Here is a 17,491-nt window from a genome sequence, read left to right on the forward strand (position 1 = left end):
GGTAATCTGGCATAGCTGATGTTTTGAGTATTCTCGAATACGGTCTGACAGGGTTAAAAGTTTGTTTATTTGTCTTGCTTTCAATGAAAAAAAAGTACCCATTTATCTTGAATAAGAGTTGCAATATTTGTGATTGAAGGAGGTGGGACCTTGTTTAAGAGATAAAAATTAACGAGACAATGGCCTTCAAAGTTTTGTGACTTCCAATCCATAGCTTGAGAGTCCTTGGAAACTGACATTTTTTTGTGCCTTTGATCAATGCTTTTCAGTAAAATTCTCACAGAATTGTGTTTTCAAATTAACATAAAAGATGTTGAGCCCAAATAAGAAAAAATTGATAAAAATTGCCCACCGGATAGAAAAATGTCAGTTTCTTTGATTTCATTTAGAGCACTATGTGTTCAGTAACCTCACTGCAGTTGGTACAAATGAATATCTTTCTATCTCTGTCTGTTCTTGCTTTCTTGGAAATAAACCGTTTGCTGTATTCATCAGCCTAGGAGGTAACAACATCCATATATTAATGCGTGTACATTGTGGAGGATGCTTTTCAGTGGTGTGGTGATTCTTGTTTTGTTATCTGTAATGAAAAAGTAACATAATATGTGTCACAACGCAGTGGAATCAGGCTCTCGTCAATTTTTGGGCTTGAGGAGTTATTGGTATTATCTGAAAGCTTATTCATTTGTCTTGCTTTCAAAGAAAAAAATATCCATCTAGCTTGAATAGAAGTCGAGATATATGCGATTAAAGAAGATGAGATAGCCTGTTTTCAGTGGTTAAATTACTTCAATAGCTTCAGAGTCCTTGAAAACTGAAAACTACTTTGTGGCTGTCAACAAGTTTTTTCAGTAATATTCACTTGGAAATGAATTTTCATATATTAACATAAAAGGTGTTAAGCCCCAAAAAACGAAATTTTGATAAAAATTGCCAAACGGATGGAAAAATGCCGTTTTCTTTGATTTCATTATTTTGATGAGCACCTGATTTCACCGCGATGTCTCACATATTATTTTGAATAAAAATGACTCTCAAACAGGTGCTCACTCATCAAGATGTCTTCACGTGGCTCAACACAACCATGACTACGCGGATGTTTCCTGCGTCTTTTCTTTCCAGAAAGGAACTATCACTGGAAGAAAGACAGTTTACAGCGGACATGGCAAATTACCGTGTTGGACCAGTGAGGGTACGCCAAGTCAGAACCCGACAAAGTGAGTGAACCTTGTTGTTCCTAAAGAACAAAAGATAGAAAAAGAGAAACTTTCTTTGGATGGAGATACCACCATCATTAGCATTAGCAGTACCTTGTATCATCATCATCATCATCATCATCATCATCATCATCATCATCATCATCATCATCATCATCATCATCCATGTTGTCATTGTTGTTGTTATTTTTGTTATTATCTTCATCGCATAATTCTCATCGTCACTCAATGCCTTCATCAACTTGAGCAACAGCATTTTGTTTTCTATTATCAACTGACATTTTTATTTTCTCTCCACCCGCCACTTGCAACTTCTCAGTGATGATGTCAGACATCCACGTTGACAAGATGACGAGCCACCCTGAGTACCTGGTTGGAGAAAAACAGTTTTACTGGCCTTATGACATAACGTCTGAGGAGACGGGGAGCTACTGCATGGGTTGGCAGCACAAACCATGCTCTTTAGATAAAGAATACATCGAGTCTGCTACGCTGAACTCTTGGGTTCACAGGTTGGACTTTTTTGATAATTTTTAAAAAATGATGATAAAGGTTGGTTTCTATAAAAGATAAGTCACTCATGTTCAAAGAAACTCTGGTATAACTAACTTTTTGGGCCTGACCTTCAATTTAGTTGAATCCGAGTGTTCGTTATAGCAATGTGAGCAATAAATTGCATTGCAATGTTGGGCTAAACACAACATTTGTTTCCATAGACCAGTGCACAGTTCATTACTTGGATCTAGGTCTATGTCCAAGCTAGCCTTTCATTGTTAACTCACTTGGACCTATTCTCGTGTATTTACGGGACACCTCGGTGGCCCAGTGGCCTAATGGCGAGTATTTATATCTCCGGTGCATTTTGGTTACAAGCTACGGGAAGCGACGAGCCAACTGTTGACCCACTTGTTTCGTTAAATCAAAAATTTGGTTATGTTATGTGTAATGCTTTTTTAGCTCTAACGGACTAATTCAGTCACCCCTGCATTGCGATAGATGAATTTTATTTTAAATTGGGTGAAAAAAAATGGCATAACCCACAGCCATTGCCATTTCAAAATATTGACAAAAAATAAAAACTATTCGGACAAATTAGACTCAGTTTTCTTTTTCTGTGAGAGCGTTTCTATCTTTCTCTTGTTACATTTTTTTAAATGATAGCTTTCACAGATTTTTGTGGTCTACGATTCAATATCTACCCAAAAACTGTCATGCTGCAGTGGTTATTGAGTGAAAAATAGCTCAGGCTCAATAGAGTTAAGTAGTTTGAAGGAGGAGGAAGGACTACAACGTGCCTTTATCTCTATGGGCATACCATGCCTGAAATGCTTGCAGGAGGAAAAATGCCCAAAGCCACATCAGTGTGGGTTGTTCCCCTTGCGAGCAACTTCGATGAATCTGAATTTGTAAATTTATGTATTCATTGAATGCGAGTTATTTTGTTGATTTTTATTAATAAGAGAACAAGGAATCTATCTCCTTTCGTTGAATCGAACTTTTTGTTGATTCCGAGTTTTACAGTATTTGAGGTATGATATAAAATGTACTCAGCAGTATGCTATTGTGTCAATGATAATATCAAAGCACTGAAGATTCTATTGACTGCGCCATAAGACTCTGCCATGCCATTTTGAAAAGTGATATATGAAGGAATCTTACACAGAGCAGTTGCTATGTGAGTGACATATCTTGTATACAAAGGATTGGAGCCCACCAGGATTGCCATATGCCATTTTGAAAAGTGATATATGAAGGAATCTTACACAGAGCAGTTGCTATGTGAGTGACATATCTTGTATACAAAGGATTGGAGCCCACCAGGATTGTTGTGAAAGAACCTCTGTTTGAGTTATGAAACAAAATGCCTACATCAGAAGTTGTGTCAATATCTGTAACATTATGTGCAGATTGCAGAGGATGGTTTTCTTTTTAGGGAATGAGGTATCATTTGTTTTTTCACAAACTTTGATACAGCTAGTTAGGTCTAGGCGATTTGGCTCATTTATATGTGAGATCGGTTATTGGTGAAGTCATAGCTATATCTCTGTCTATGTAACTGTCTGTCTGAGTGATCTATCCATTGATGTATCTGTCTGTCTCAGTGATCTATCTATTGATGTATCTGTCTGTCTGTCTGCGTGATCTATCCATTGATGTATCTGTCTGTCTGTCTGAGTGATCTAACCATTGATGTATCTGTCTGTCTGTCTGAGTGATCTAACCATTGATGTATCTGTCTGTCTGTCTGCGTGATCTATCCATTGATGTATCTGTCTGTCTGTCTGAGTGATCTAACCATTGATGCATCTGTCTGAGTGATCTATCCACCTATGTGTCTCCTATCTTAGTAATCTATCCACTTATGTATGTGTCTGTTTAATTAAGAGACGTGTCTATCTATGTATCTGTCTACCTTATCCATCTACTTTGTTTTCCTCCTCCTTTGCACAGAGTGGGTGGTTGGCGGGTGCTCTGGTGTGTTTTGCTCCTTCTTTCCTATCGAACATATATCATCCTTATCTCCCCTTTTTCTTTTTTATGTTTGTTACTCTCTTGCAACACCTCTAATCTTCTGGCACTCATATTACCTTATGCAGTTGCGAGCGCTGTAAAACCTCTACTAAAACAAACAAACTTTGCACAGATCAATTCTTGATGAAAATTCCATCCCTATCATGGGCAAGCTCCATCTGTACAGTGGAGGGGGCTACATCACAGACCTTGGTGGATATCATGACATCATTCCGGATGTCTTCATCAGCGAACTCTACGAGAACCGCTGGCTAGACCTGCAGACAAGGGCAGTGTTTATCGAGTTTTCGCTCTACAACGTGGATGCTAATCTGCTGGCCACTGTGAGGTATGAGGTTTTGTTTTTGATGTGTGACCCGGCCAAAGCTTCTCTGGTGTTGATCCAGTGGGTTTGTTGGTTGGCACCTGTAATGACTTATGGATTTATGTAAAGGGGAGTAAACTAGAATATGAAATAACTAGAGTAAGCTACAAGTACTTTAGGAGAGATCTCCCCTTATGCCATGTGACCTATTATGCCATGTGACCTATTTTTTTGTGTTTGTATAGTGAGTTCATCCTTGTCACAAATTCGCTCTCATTCTTGCTTATGAAATTCCTGTCATTGAACATCTGTGGGAGTGAACGGTTGACTTCATTACCTCTGTGCTGTCTCAGTGTAAAATCTGAGCTGTACTCCTCAGAATATGCCAAAGAAACCGGTTTGCTTGAGAACCTGTATTTTTTTCAGTCTACCAATGACTGTGTTCTTAGGTCGAGACCACTGTATTTTGTAGTGTCCTATTGTTTGTTTCCTTGGACTCAATTTAACCTCTTCACTGCTGAGTAGACGTATGTTCTGTTTTGTATTCTCCACTCTTGTATTGTTTCATCAGGTTAACAAAAGAAGTTTTAGTTGATAAAGTTACAGCTTGTGATTTTGCTATTCTGAAACAATTCTCTGTGTTTAAATATTCTTTGAATTAACATTGTATCTTGTCAGTACAGATGTTGATGGAAATTTTTCAGCAGCGAAGGGGTTAAGGTGTGGCAATACCCCTAAACCAATAAATCAATGATGCAATGAAGTACTTCTTTATTAACGAAACAAATGGAAGAGTCGCAAAATGTCAGACGTGCTAACAAAATGAGTTACGTCTCGGATTTTACCCGTACTATGGATATTAATATATATATATCAAACTAATAGGTTGAGCTTGTACTGTACAATTTATTAAAGAGGAACTGATAAAAGACATGTCAAATTTGAAGAGAGTGGTCACAGCGTCCAAAATTCCGTCTCAGCGATCTGTTAGTTTGTCCGGGCCCCCGCGGTAGGCCATAAATCACCGGCAGGTGACCTGCAATTTTACGCATCAGGTCAGGGATTGACTGGGGTCAACTTGTGCACAGCGCTATCCTATCTTGTCCTTAACAGAACGCGTTTCTTTCCCTAATTTCATGAGCCGTAAAATGATGCTTACTCTACCCCTAGAATCTATTTCTTTACCAATTTTGCTTCGTCTACGTCTTCTTGGTATCTTGTGAAAATTTCACCAGTTTTCATAGCTTTGTTTGGGAAAGATAACAGTTTTAAATTGTGAGAGTTAAGTGATCGAAAGTGCCATTGATAATGGGATCTCTTCAAATTTAATTACAAATCATTCCAAAATGAAACGTTTGTGCTCATTTTTGTTTACGCAGTGTGATAGCCATCAAATCATATTTACTAATGATGTGAATTCTGTTTTTCCCGCACTTTGCAGCGACTGGCAATTAGTTAGTGAATTGTGTTCCTCAGTAAAAATTGTTAAACTGCAATGGGTCCCACATATTATGAGAACCATAGAGAGTCTCTGAATGAACTTTGTCGGGTGTGTTGGCATTTAAATTTAACTGTCAAACAAACAAAAAGTACAGAAAGCCCCGATTATGTAAGACAATGGCAGGAGATATTCTCGTGATTTATGAGATTGATGTGAGGGAAGATTAAGATAAACAGTCGTTTTCCTCTAACATTTGTGAGGCAGCGTGGTGGAATCAGGCTCTCGTCAATTTTTGGGCATGTAGAGTTATTGGTATCATCTTAAAGCATGTTCACTTGTCTTTATTTGGATGGAAAAAACATCCACTTATCTTGAATACAAGTCGAGATATTTGCGAATGAAGGAGGTGGGGGTCACCTGTTTTCAGAGGTAAAATTAATTAGAAAATGGCCGCCATAATCAATGTTTTTCAGAAAAATCCACACAGAAATCAGTTCTTTAATGGGCATGAAAGATGTTGAGCCAAAAAACAACAGTTTTATAAAAATTCACAAACCTGCGAAAAAATGCAAGTTTCTTCACTTTGATTATTTTGACGAGAGCCTGATTCCACCACGCTGCCTCACATTTGTGTCAAGTGTTTTACCGGGATTTCAACTATCAAAAGAAGATAGGGTGTTACGTCACGTCAATTTAAGCCTGAAAAAAAGTTGTTGACGCTAGTAGGAACATATGGTGTGCATTGGACAATAACATAAATGTTGTCGGCATCGCTTGGGTGGCTGCATACAAAGATCCATTTTAAGCAAACCTGGCAACATACCCCAAGCATACCTCCATCCCCATGTATACTGTAAAGTAACAAACACAATTTGTACAGAAACAAGATAATACTCCCGCGAAACTGAAAAAATTTAGGAAGCACTGGAATGGAAGCAATATTCAATTGTCTCAATGAAAGATTTAGCCATTTTCATTCTGCAATATCACATCTCAAACCAGTCAAACAATTTTCACTTCCAGAAATCCTCGTAGCAATCAACAATTACCTGGCTGCATTCAGACGCTATTTCCCCACAAAGTCATCCCAAAGCAACACATATCATAGCAACACTGTTTTCCTCCATACAACAACACAATCTGTTTGCTCTCGGACTTTTGGGAGAACAGGGCACAGAAAGCAGCCACCAAGCAATCTCAAAAACTGGAAGCCAGAGCACGAAGGATCCCAAACCAGAGAGACGTATAATGCATTTTATTTTTGTGTCACATCTCCTGCAAATAGCACCCTCATTGAGTGCCTCTGGATATGTTGAGAAAGAAAAATTGTATTCATACTTTTATTCTGTACATATTCATTTTGTGAAAAGAAATCGATGTTGAATATTGAAAACACGTCAGTATATCATTATTTAGAAGGCTACACATTTCATTGGATACAAAAAGCCATGAATGCAGTGAAGCATTTTGGCTATCATGCTCATGATAAGTTCCATTGTTCGTGCTGGAAACAAAATTTTGAGTGAGTCAATTTCTGAACACATTTTCCCGTCTTATGTAGCAGTTTGGTAAACATTTAATCTTAAAGGCTTAGGGGCCTATAAGTTTTTAGCCACTCAATATGTGTTTGTTATTTATTTTGACTAACTATAAATAGACATACATTTTAAGAGCATCTAACTCCAAAACGTGAGCAGCCATGGTATTGCTTTTTCGTACCAATGAAGAAGTTGCTTTCTCTAAAGAACAAACTTCTGTTCACGTATGATATTTTTTGTTTGTTTTAGACGATAGAACATGTGTTGAAAAATTCATTTCACCGGCTACCGACGCATGTAGCTGGAGGTTGGGTTAGTGACCTCTGGGTGACCGGCCCACTGTGACCCGGTCACTCCATCGCCGAGCCAACTAAAAGAGCAGTGTTTGTATGTCGTGTGGTATTAGTTGAATTAAAAAACTACAAATCGGACCCCTGTGTTGATTTTTGGCAGATGTATCCATTCCCGAATTGTGGGAAGTAGATCTAAGTCACTTTTGTCAGCGAGCTTCACAAATTATCCAGTCAGATCTTCCTATCCATTTAGGTGGCAAATTGATGTCCTGGATTGTAATATTGTTTGGTTTGTGGGTACAAACAGATATAGAGAGAGTGAAGAAACGCACGTCTGAAAAGGCTCTTGTTTTTTTCTTGTCTTCTAGTACACTATGACCGAAAAGTGACTACCGAGTAGAAGAAAGGTACTGTCTAAATCCTGATACGTTACCTAACAGTTATAACAGAAGAGTTATGCAATATACATTATTCCACAGGATGAAAGGGATAAATTATTTTGCATTTGTGTTGGCAGACTAGTGGTAGAGTTTCCCGTGTATGGATCCGGCTTCCCTTGGGTCGACGTCCGAACTTTGAGGATCTACCCACATGTTGGGCCTCTCGGATCTTACATACTGATGTGTTCTATTATCCTGGTGATTTCTTTGATTGTATTTTCTTTCAAGGTAAGTGTTGCAAAACAATTCTGGATTTGTATCATGCTGTTTTGGTTTATCACCCCCCCCCCCCCCCCCCCCCAGCACTATGAGGTTATTCTGAGTTTTCACATCTGGATTTGTTGTCAGTTTCTGAGAGGACCAAGCCAAATGAATGTGAGACCTTGAAAACTCCTAATTGTGAGGCAAAATAATGAAATATAGTCGAACCTGCCCTGACGGCCACCTCTATAAGACGGCCACCTGTACAAACGGCCAATTTTCATTTCCCCCCTTGCGTTTTTTCTATATAATTTAACTGTTTAAAACGGGCACCTGTCCAACGCGGCCGCGGCCACCTTATTTTAACACACAACCCCTATCACACCAAGCAATAACACCTGTCTTAGATGGCCGCCTTAGTGACTCCATTACGTTTCGTCATAAATTGTGCATTGGCCCCTGGTGTTGTGGGCGAACCATCATAATCCACTCACCTGTCGTTGTTGTTAGGTAGTCCTTCCAACCGATCATGTTGCGTAGGCTCCTCCCACTGTTGACCAATAGGCAACAAATTTTCAGCTGCTGGTGAGGAAAGCGTGTGATCCCTCATAACCCATAAGCCCCGCCCAGAACTCATACACAAATCGTAAGTGAGATGAGTGGTCACTGTTTACCCAGTCTGTAACAAAGTAACAATGGACGTCAACATGAACTTGTGACAGAAGCGTCGCTCATGGTGGCAACCCATGTGTTTGTTTTTTCATAGCACTTGGTCTCCTTGTCTGACACATTTCATTTTATTTTCACCTTTGCTCAAAAGCAGCAACAAAAGAAAAAAAAATCCCAGGGAAAACAACAACAACAACAATAACAACAACAACAACAACAATAACAGTGCGGCTACCTTCGGTTGGGACCTTAGAAAGGAATGGTTTTTCTTCATCTTGATCAGTCCTGCCTAAGACGGCCACCTGTCTTATACGGCCACTTTTCTCCTTGACAATGGGTGGTTGTCTTACACAGGTTCGACTGGACAATCTTCATTTGTATTGCCTTCGGGCAATTTTATTCAAATTTGTAAAAATGTTTTTAAATAGACATAAAAGGTGTGGAACCCTTCCCCCCTCCCCCAAAAAAAATAAATTTTTAAATGTGCGTTTTACTGAAAATGTTCTAATGCACAAAAAATCTAAAATTGTAGTTTCCAAGGACTGTCAAGCTTTGGAAGTCACTAAACGTTGGCAGCTATTTTCTTGCTAATTTGACCTCTGACACCAGACGACCCTCACCCCGCCCCCGCCCCCACTTCCTTCAGTGCAAGTATATCTCGACTTCTATTCAAGACAGATGGGTAATGTTTTTCTTTGAAAGCAATAATAAGCGTAATAACTCAAGACAAATGAAGGTTCTTTTAGAAGATACCATTAATTCCACATGCCCAAAAATTGACGAGCGCTTGATTCCACTGCATTGTGACACAATTTAGCTCAAGTCAAGATTGTGCTGTTGGGGACCCAAACCAAGGTCAACTGCAGCATAGTCTGACATGATGTCTACACAGCTGCTGTTGCTCTCACTTGTTTTGACGCGGTTTATTGTAGGGAAGGCCCTAAGACTAAGTGAAGCCAAAGAGTCTACATAACAAGACGGGCCACTCCTCTCTTTGAGCCAATTAAAAAAGTGTCCTCAAAATTCGGTGGCGCCCTCTTTGCAAATGCACACCCTTTGCGAACAGAGTTACCCTTCTTGTGTTTTAAAAAATCAAAGTGAAACTAGCAAGTTTTTGAATAAATTTCGGAAGAACGCTCTTTTAAAATGGTTACGCAGACAAAAAACCTTTTCCGGAGGATGGGGTGATTGTTTTCTTCATTTAATTTGACTTTAGAATGAAAGGCGAGAGGTCATTAAAATTTTTAAAAAATAAAACTCCGCACTGAACGAACCCAAACTGCTGATGAACAGCAGTCGATCTGCACTCGCAAGGAGGTGTTATTCCTATTCTTCTTCTGGAAAAATGAAAGAGAGCTTCAAAACAGACTGCAGCGCCATCTAAGCAAAGAGCGGACTTCCGGCGGACACTTTTTTGGCTGAGTGGACCATCTTGTTATGTACTATCTTTGGAGACGCTTGAAATAACCCTTAAGAGAGAAGAAAAGTTAGACAGAAACGATAACTCTAGAACACATGATGGCCATACTTCTTATGAATATTTTATTAATTTTATGGAGGCAACAGCTTACATGATGTATTTTTCTGAGCATGTCTGATTTCCACCTTCAGTGTGTGTGTGTGTGTGTGTTTGTTTGTGAGTGCATGTGTATGTGCGTGTGTGTTTGTGTGTGCCTGTGCGCGCATTTGTGCGTGTGCACGAGTGTGCGTATGTGTGTGTGTGTGTGTGTGTATGTGTGTATGTGAATGTGTATGTGTGGTTGTGTTTGTGTGTGTTTTTTGTGTTTTTGGGTGTAGAAAGGTTTATAAAATCATTTAAGATTTTCCATGCCTTTTTCTGCTTGCAGGTAATGAAACAACTATTCAGAGAAGGCCGTTTGTTCCTAAAGAGCTTTTGGGGCACCATGGACCTAATGATTGTCCTCTGTTGCATTGCTGCCATAGTCTTTTACATCTTGAAAACAAAGCTTTCATCAGATGTCATGGGCAGGTTCAAAGAGAAACCAAAGGTATGGAGGCTTACATTTTTATATATATATATGCATCATAATATGTCTGATTGTCTTTTAGGGCTTTTCTTTTCTATTCTTTTAAAAAATGTTTGTGTTTGACATTTTACAAGCTTTTAATTTTTACGGCTTCATGCATACATGTGATAAACTGTGTTTTCTAAAAACAGATGAAAAAATTCCCTTTGAAGTTCGAAGGAAAACAACTTTATGTTAATTGAGTTCATTACCAAATGTCTTTAGAATTTTTAAATTTTTATTAGGACAAATTCTTGCTCATTGCTATTTCCCTTGACGTTCTGGAAAAATAAAGCAAAAAGAATAACATATTATTGTCAGCAATGATCTTCATTACTCTGCAAATGTGGGTTGTCTGGTTCATACATAATGGGGTTAAAGATGATGCTTTTCCACATCAGTGCTTGCCCGCCTAGGCGATATACCCCTCTAGTTGGCCATTAGGTAATTTTGGTGGGCAGTGTGGACTACTCGGGCTTTGATAGGTATTATAAAATGTTCCTCTTGGAAACACTTGTAAGCCGGTGGTGTGAGAATGTTAGCCTCTTAAAGTTGGTAAAAGTGGACACTGGCTTTAAAAGGGCTGATAAGCACTTGTCCACTATTATTACAAAAACCATAAATTAAGACAGACATTGAAAAATGTTTTTTAAAAGTCATATTAACCCTTTCCGTACGTCATGTTTTACTACCCTATCCATACGATGAGGGGAACTCTGTGCCCCCACTTTCCAAAGAGGAAATTTACTGCTTAATCCGACCCGTGCGCTTTGCAAGCAGTCTGTCAAAATGATATTTTGAGAAATACTGAAAGTTTCAAAGAGATCTTCGCACTAAAAGTATTCTAAAATGTGAAGAATACAGCCCCTGGGGTACAAAATGACCCCACGTGCATGGATAGCGTTAACATTAGTATTGGCTTAGAAGCAAAATTGCTAGTAAAAGTTTAATAAAAATGGATGCAAGCTGTCAAAAATTATTTGCAAAAAAATTGGGACGTTTTTGAGTTGGAAGAACTATAGTTAGAGTTGTCAGAGTTCCTGACATTAATAAGTTTGTATTTTCACAATGTCTTTTACATGTGTGTACATGACGTTCAATAAACCTTGTGAAGATAGTACTAACAGAATTTTCACTTCCCAGCTTTTCGTGAACTTCTATGCCCTTGCTATATACGACGACATTTTTGGCTGGACCCTGGCATTTATTGTGTTCTTGAGTACCATGAGGATCATGAGAATACTTGGTTACAATCAGGTAAGATAAACTGGCTAGTGCATTTTGCCCACTTATGTGGAGAAATGTGCTCTGTAAATGCAGTCTATTATCTTCTTTATTGTTAGTATTATGTCCAACAGCGAGGTTTTTTTATTAACACAAGCGGATTCACGGTAGTAGGAACCTTTTGATCGTCAAATAGACTGATGGACCGATAGGTTTGTTTAAGATGTTATGAGAGATAAATGGATTTGTGAATAAACCCCTTCACTGCCGGCTATGAGCTACATAGCTGTGCCGGGGAAAATTGCTCCAATTACTACAAGCGTCACGTAGAGCCCCTAACTCAGAAACTCAATTGAAATCATTATCATCACCTGTTACAGTCATTCATAATTTCGTCAAGAACTTCTGCAGCTAAAAAGGAAGGTCGATAGACTGGTTTGTTGGATGCCATTGCGAAAAGCAAAAAAAACCCTAAAAACCCCACAACTCAGAACGTCAACACTTGACTCCTTCAAAACAATGAAATTGACGCTCAGATTCACGGGAGACTACTGTAATATCAATGAGGATTAATCGTTGCACAGTTTTGTCCCTTTAAACAGTGGAAAATTACACTAAAAATGTCTTCATCATAGGCCCGCCGAATCAGCGGGCACATGGCACTGGGAAGCACTTCTGGGCTGAATCAGCAGGCCGGGGCAGTGAAGGGGTTAACAGAGAGATAAAGACATATATATGGGATATGTATGGCTGTACGGTGTGTATGTGCTTTACTTTACCTGTATTTATTGATTGTTTTGTAGCCTGGTAATCAGTTGGGCAGTCACAGTTGTGTGGTGGAAAACCTACTGTTAGGATGCTGAGGAAAGCTACATTAGACTAGCTATACAAAATGCTATGTTTGCCAATTCACCTACGGATTATTGTTATTATCATAATTATTATTTTTATCATCATTATTATTATTACTGTCACGTTCATAAGATAAATGCCTGAGTCAGATTTAGCCATTCTGAGAAAATGAGAAAAAACTTTTTTTTTTCGAGCAATTGACTCTGTTAAAAATTTGGATTATTCTTTTATCCAAGTGAATTTATCAAGCTGGCTCTGCTCTTCATTTCAGAACCAAAATTTCCAAACCGGCCCTAAATGACTTAAGCAATTATGTTATATTATTATTATCATCAAGGTTATTAGCCTATTAATTAATTATTATTTTGATGTTGATGATGATGATTATAATTTTTTAGAATGACTTAACTAGTATCAGCTCATCCTTTTGACCCTAGTTCTTGCAGTTGTCTTGACCTTCTCTTTCAGCGTGTCACAATGATAGCTACCGTGTTGCAACGGGCGGGAAAGGACCTCTTCTCTTTCTCCTTCCTCTACCTTTTGATGATTGGTGTCTTCGTTATGTTTGGTAAGACTCGGCATTCAGGTTGTATTTGAATTTTAATAAGAGTCTTACGGCACTTGCAACACTATCAAGTCTAATAAATGCTGAAGATTTGACACGTTACTAGAGAGTAAAAGACAAAGAAAAAAAGAAGGAAAGACATATAGATGATAGATGAATTTTGGGAAAGAAGCAGGAAACAACGTACCCGTGCCCACCAAACCACCCACTCGGATTGTGTGATGATAGGTACTGATTGTGGAGAGGCATTGATGAATAATGTGAAAATTAAAATGGTATGGGCATGTCACAAGATCCACAGGACTTGCCAAAACAATCCTGCAAGGAACCATACAGGGAAAGAGAAAGAGAGGAAGGCAGAGAAAGAAATGGGAGGACAACATTACAGAGTGGACAGGAAAGACGATGGGTGACAATCTGAGGAAAGCAGAGGATAAAAATAAAGGGCGAGAGCTGGTTTTCAGATGCAGTGGTGCCCCCACGGTTGCCCCAACCACGGGATAGAAGAAGAAGAAGAAGTTTTAACACCCCTCTCAACACCATTAGGATATTTAAGAGGCAGGACCTTCCAGTTTAATGTTCATCTCAGAAAGGACCGAGCGAAGTGGGAAATTTGTGTAAAGTGCCTTTCCCAGGGACACAACGTCGGATCAAGCTGAGGCTCAAACCTCCAAACCCGTAATCTCACAGTCACGAGTCAGGTAGCCTAATCACTAGGTTACCGACGCCCCTGTGGAGAGACATTCCTCGTGCTTTAGTATGACTATGAAGCAGGTCTGGCACTGGATGATGATGATGAAGCAGGGAAATAACAACCTTTTCAGCGCAGTCAGTTTATATAACATATGGAGTTTCCAGCACAAGTGGTCTATGAAAAAAATAATAAATATGTGATGCATCGAGGTGAAATCAGGCGCTCGTCAAAATAATTAAATCATGAAACCGGCATTTTTCTGGTCTTTGAGCAATTTATTTTTTTCTTTTTCTTTTTCTTTTTTTTGGGGGGCTCAGCTCTTTTCATGTTCATTTAAAACTCATTCAGCGTGGATTTTACTGAAACAACTTTAATCAAAGGCACAAAAAATGTAAATTTGCAGTTTCCAAGGACTCTCAAGTTTTGGAAGTCACAAAAGGTTGGCGGCCATTTTCTCGCTAATTTTACCTCGAAACCAGAAGTCCCCACCTCCTTCAATCATATATATATCTCGACTAATGTTTAAGATGGATGGGCATTTTATTCACCAAAAGCAAGACAAATGAACAGGCTTTAAGATGACACCAGTAACTCCATACACCCAAAAACTGACAAGCGCCTGATTCCATCTCGTCATGGCTTCTGATCCTTCCTGTCAGGGAGAACTTGGCTGAGAGGGATACAACATTCCAGCAAAAGGGCTGATGTGCTCGAGAAAGATTTCTCTCCACTTGGGAATTGAACTTGGATCTTCTGCGTGTGGCATTGAAGCACCTAGCTGCTACACCACGTATATATATATGAGAGATCCCAACTTCACAGACTGCAGGGGATGTCTGTGTGTCTGTTTTTATGTTTTTACTCTCTATGTGTGTGAGTGTGTGTGTGTGTGTGTGTGTCGGTCGGTCTGTTTTTCTGTTTTTTCTCTGTGTGTGTGTGTGTGTGTGTGTGTTTGTTTGTCGGTGTGTCTGTCTGTCTGTCTGTCTGTCTGTCTGTTTATCTATGTCTGTCTGTTTGTGTTTCTGTCTATCCATCTATCTGTCCATCCATCCATCCATCCATCCATCTATCCATCCATCCATCCATCCATCTATCCATCCATCCATCCATCCATCCATCCATCCATCCATCCATCCATCCTTCCTTCCATCCATCCACCCATCTATCTTCCCACATACTCCGCTATTGATTTTGCATTAAAATGCCGTCATGCTTCTACTTCTATTCACACTGTAAATTCAAAACAGGCTACATGCTGTTCCACTCAACGGAAGACGACTTCATGTCTCCATGGAACACCTTTGTGACTATTGTGTACTTGCTGCTGGGGAAAAATGTTATCAAAAACCTAGAACAAGCTCCACCTGTTCTTGTACGGATCTACTTCGCGCTACTTTCATTCACGCTCGTCTTTGTTTTGATGACTATGTTTCAGGTAAGAGTTCATACAGTGAAGTCGTGTGTTATACTGAAATCTACCAGATCACCCAATTTTCTTCTGTGCAGCCGGATTTTTGGTTTAGAGAGGTTGCTCAAATAAAAGAACAATTTTCGGATTTCAGCTCTTTCTTAATAATTAGGGTGGGGTTTTATTTTCTTTCGGTTTACTACCGTTTTCAAAAAGAGACAAATTGAAATTATGCCCCTTTGTGCTATTACACAGAGGAAAGCCATAAAAATCATTTTCCAATTTTCAATATTTAACTTGTGTATGATGATTTGTATGTTAATGAAAAGTATAGTCTTTTAAAGCTAAGAAAGTGTCTACCAGTTAAGAAAAGTTTCCAGCACTATTTGATACTTGATAAAAATTTTCCCCTCAGGGGAATCCGAAACGCGAAAGAAGCAGAAGTTACAACATGGCAGCAAGTATAGCCAGTCATTTTTTTTTTTATAGTAGAGGGTTTTACGGCGCTCGCAACTTCATAAGGTCATATGAGCGCCACTAGCCAGTCAAGGTTCTCCGTTTGCTGCAATTCTCAAATACGAGAGCACTGATTGGCTGCATTGTCAAACATGTTGCAATTTTTTATGTTCTTAGTTCACGCTGTTCAAGAGAACATTTTCTGTTTGGGAGGTATACGGCCAGCAGTCATGTTAATATTGTGATGCTCTCTCCTGCTCATAATGCTACTAGGAAACAGAGGTTGTTTTTTTTCTTGAACAAAAGGAAATAAGAATAAATCGGTGACAGACAAGAGTGTTAATATTTTCTTGTTGATTGACAATAAAAAGACAATGGTGATAGCTGAAAAAAAAGTTGATGGTGTTAAAATATTAGTACTACACTCAATAGAAAAACGACAGCAGCTCTTCCAAATAGGAATTAATTCCCACTTAAAATCCCCTGTGGGGGGAAATACGTGGGTACAATTTTATTTTACTCGTGTTTCTTGTATATTTTTGTCATTCAGAAATGAAAATGAAAAATAGCACAGAATTCATGTAAGCCCGAAGGCGACTGAGAAAATAACTTCATGATGTGCCCCCTCCCCTGTCATCCACTCTTGACCTCTCCCCAAACAAATTTTTACTCATATACAAAACAACAAACATGCTGAAAATACCCATAAATCCCCCACAAAACAAAAACATCAAAACCAAATTTTATATAAACCTGAACAACAACAACAAAAAATCCCTCCAAACAACCAGGCTATTCTGAACGCCAGCGCCACGCAGGTCCGTACAGATGCGCAGAATGCCCCGGAGCCCTACGGGATCATTAATGTCCTGCAGAAAATGTACAACTCACTAGTGGTCAATAACCGATTGCTTGCCTTCCTGAGGTGTCCTATAGGTAAGCTTCCTTCCTCTTCCTTGCTCCTTTGTGCTATAATGAATATCAAGATTCGGGGGTTGGTTTAATGATTTTTTTATTTTTTTAAGCCCGTATGTGTTCTGTTAACGAACAAACTTTAATAATAGGCATATCGTTTTTGCTTTTATATTCGCTAGCTTTATTTTCTGAAAAATTTGTTTGAGTTATTCGTGATTTGAACGGGATGGAGTATTCATAAAGGGATATTAGATGCAAAAAACTTATTGAGGAAAAAAAAATGTTTGATCTTAGATTATTGCATAGATTTACCACAAAACCTCTGTTATTAACCGAGTTAATGAATATTTTTTTTTTCTTTTCTTTTGCACACAAGGCAAAAGGCAAAATCAAAGGGTGTCTCCAGAAAAAAATCATTGGATGTTTGGAGAACCAGAGACATCAGATGCACTTGTTGTCTTCACTATGATGCGAGAATATGTGCACAGGCTTAATGGAGTGAGTACGGTAAACATGATGTTTTAAAATTAAATTGAGGGAGTGCTTATTTAGCTATATATAGCCCAAATAAGGGGTGTGCTTATTTGGGATACATATGGCCCAAATAAGGTCCCACTTAAATAAATGACATCTTTTGGGCAAGAACAATTAAAGTTGGATATTTTTTTTCCTGAACACCTGTATGTGTGTATGTGTGTGTGTGTGTGTGTGTGTG

At 38.8% G+C, this 17,491-nt stretch overlaps 1 protein-coding gene across 1 annotated transcript in view; it reads left to right on the forward strand.

Annotated features, from left to right (window-relative positions):
• The window catches only part of LOC101850676 (polycystic kidney disease protein 1-like 2), a gene marked incomplete at both ends in the record, with an annotated part of 84,592 nt that extends 67,318 nt beyond the window's left edge, over nucleotides 1-17,274 (forward strand). The window contains 10 exon segments of the mRNA XM_035972561.1: nucleotides 1,043-1,217; nucleotides 1,537-1,729; nucleotides 3,862-4,077; nucleotides 7,843-7,993; nucleotides 10,483-10,644; nucleotides 11,806-11,919; nucleotides 13,207-13,306; nucleotides 15,245-15,432; nucleotides 16,653-16,797; nucleotides 17,153-17,274. Of these exon segments, the coding sequence (XP_035828454.1) occupies nucleotides 1,043-1,217; nucleotides 1,537-1,729; nucleotides 3,862-4,077; nucleotides 7,843-7,993; nucleotides 10,483-10,644; nucleotides 11,806-11,919; nucleotides 13,207-13,306; nucleotides 15,245-15,432; nucleotides 16,653-16,797; nucleotides 17,153-17,274 (1,566 nt within the window).
• Between the last annotated feature and the right edge of the window lie 217 nt (nucleotides 17,275-17,491).

Source organism: Aplysia californica, unplaced genomic scaffold, assembly GCF_000002075.1.
Source record: "Aplysia californica isolate F4 #8 unplaced genomic scaffold, AplCal3.0 scaffold00741, whole genome shotgun sequence".
NCBI lineage: Eukaryota > Metazoa > Mollusca > Gastropoda > Aplysiida > Aplysiidae > Aplysia > Aplysia californica.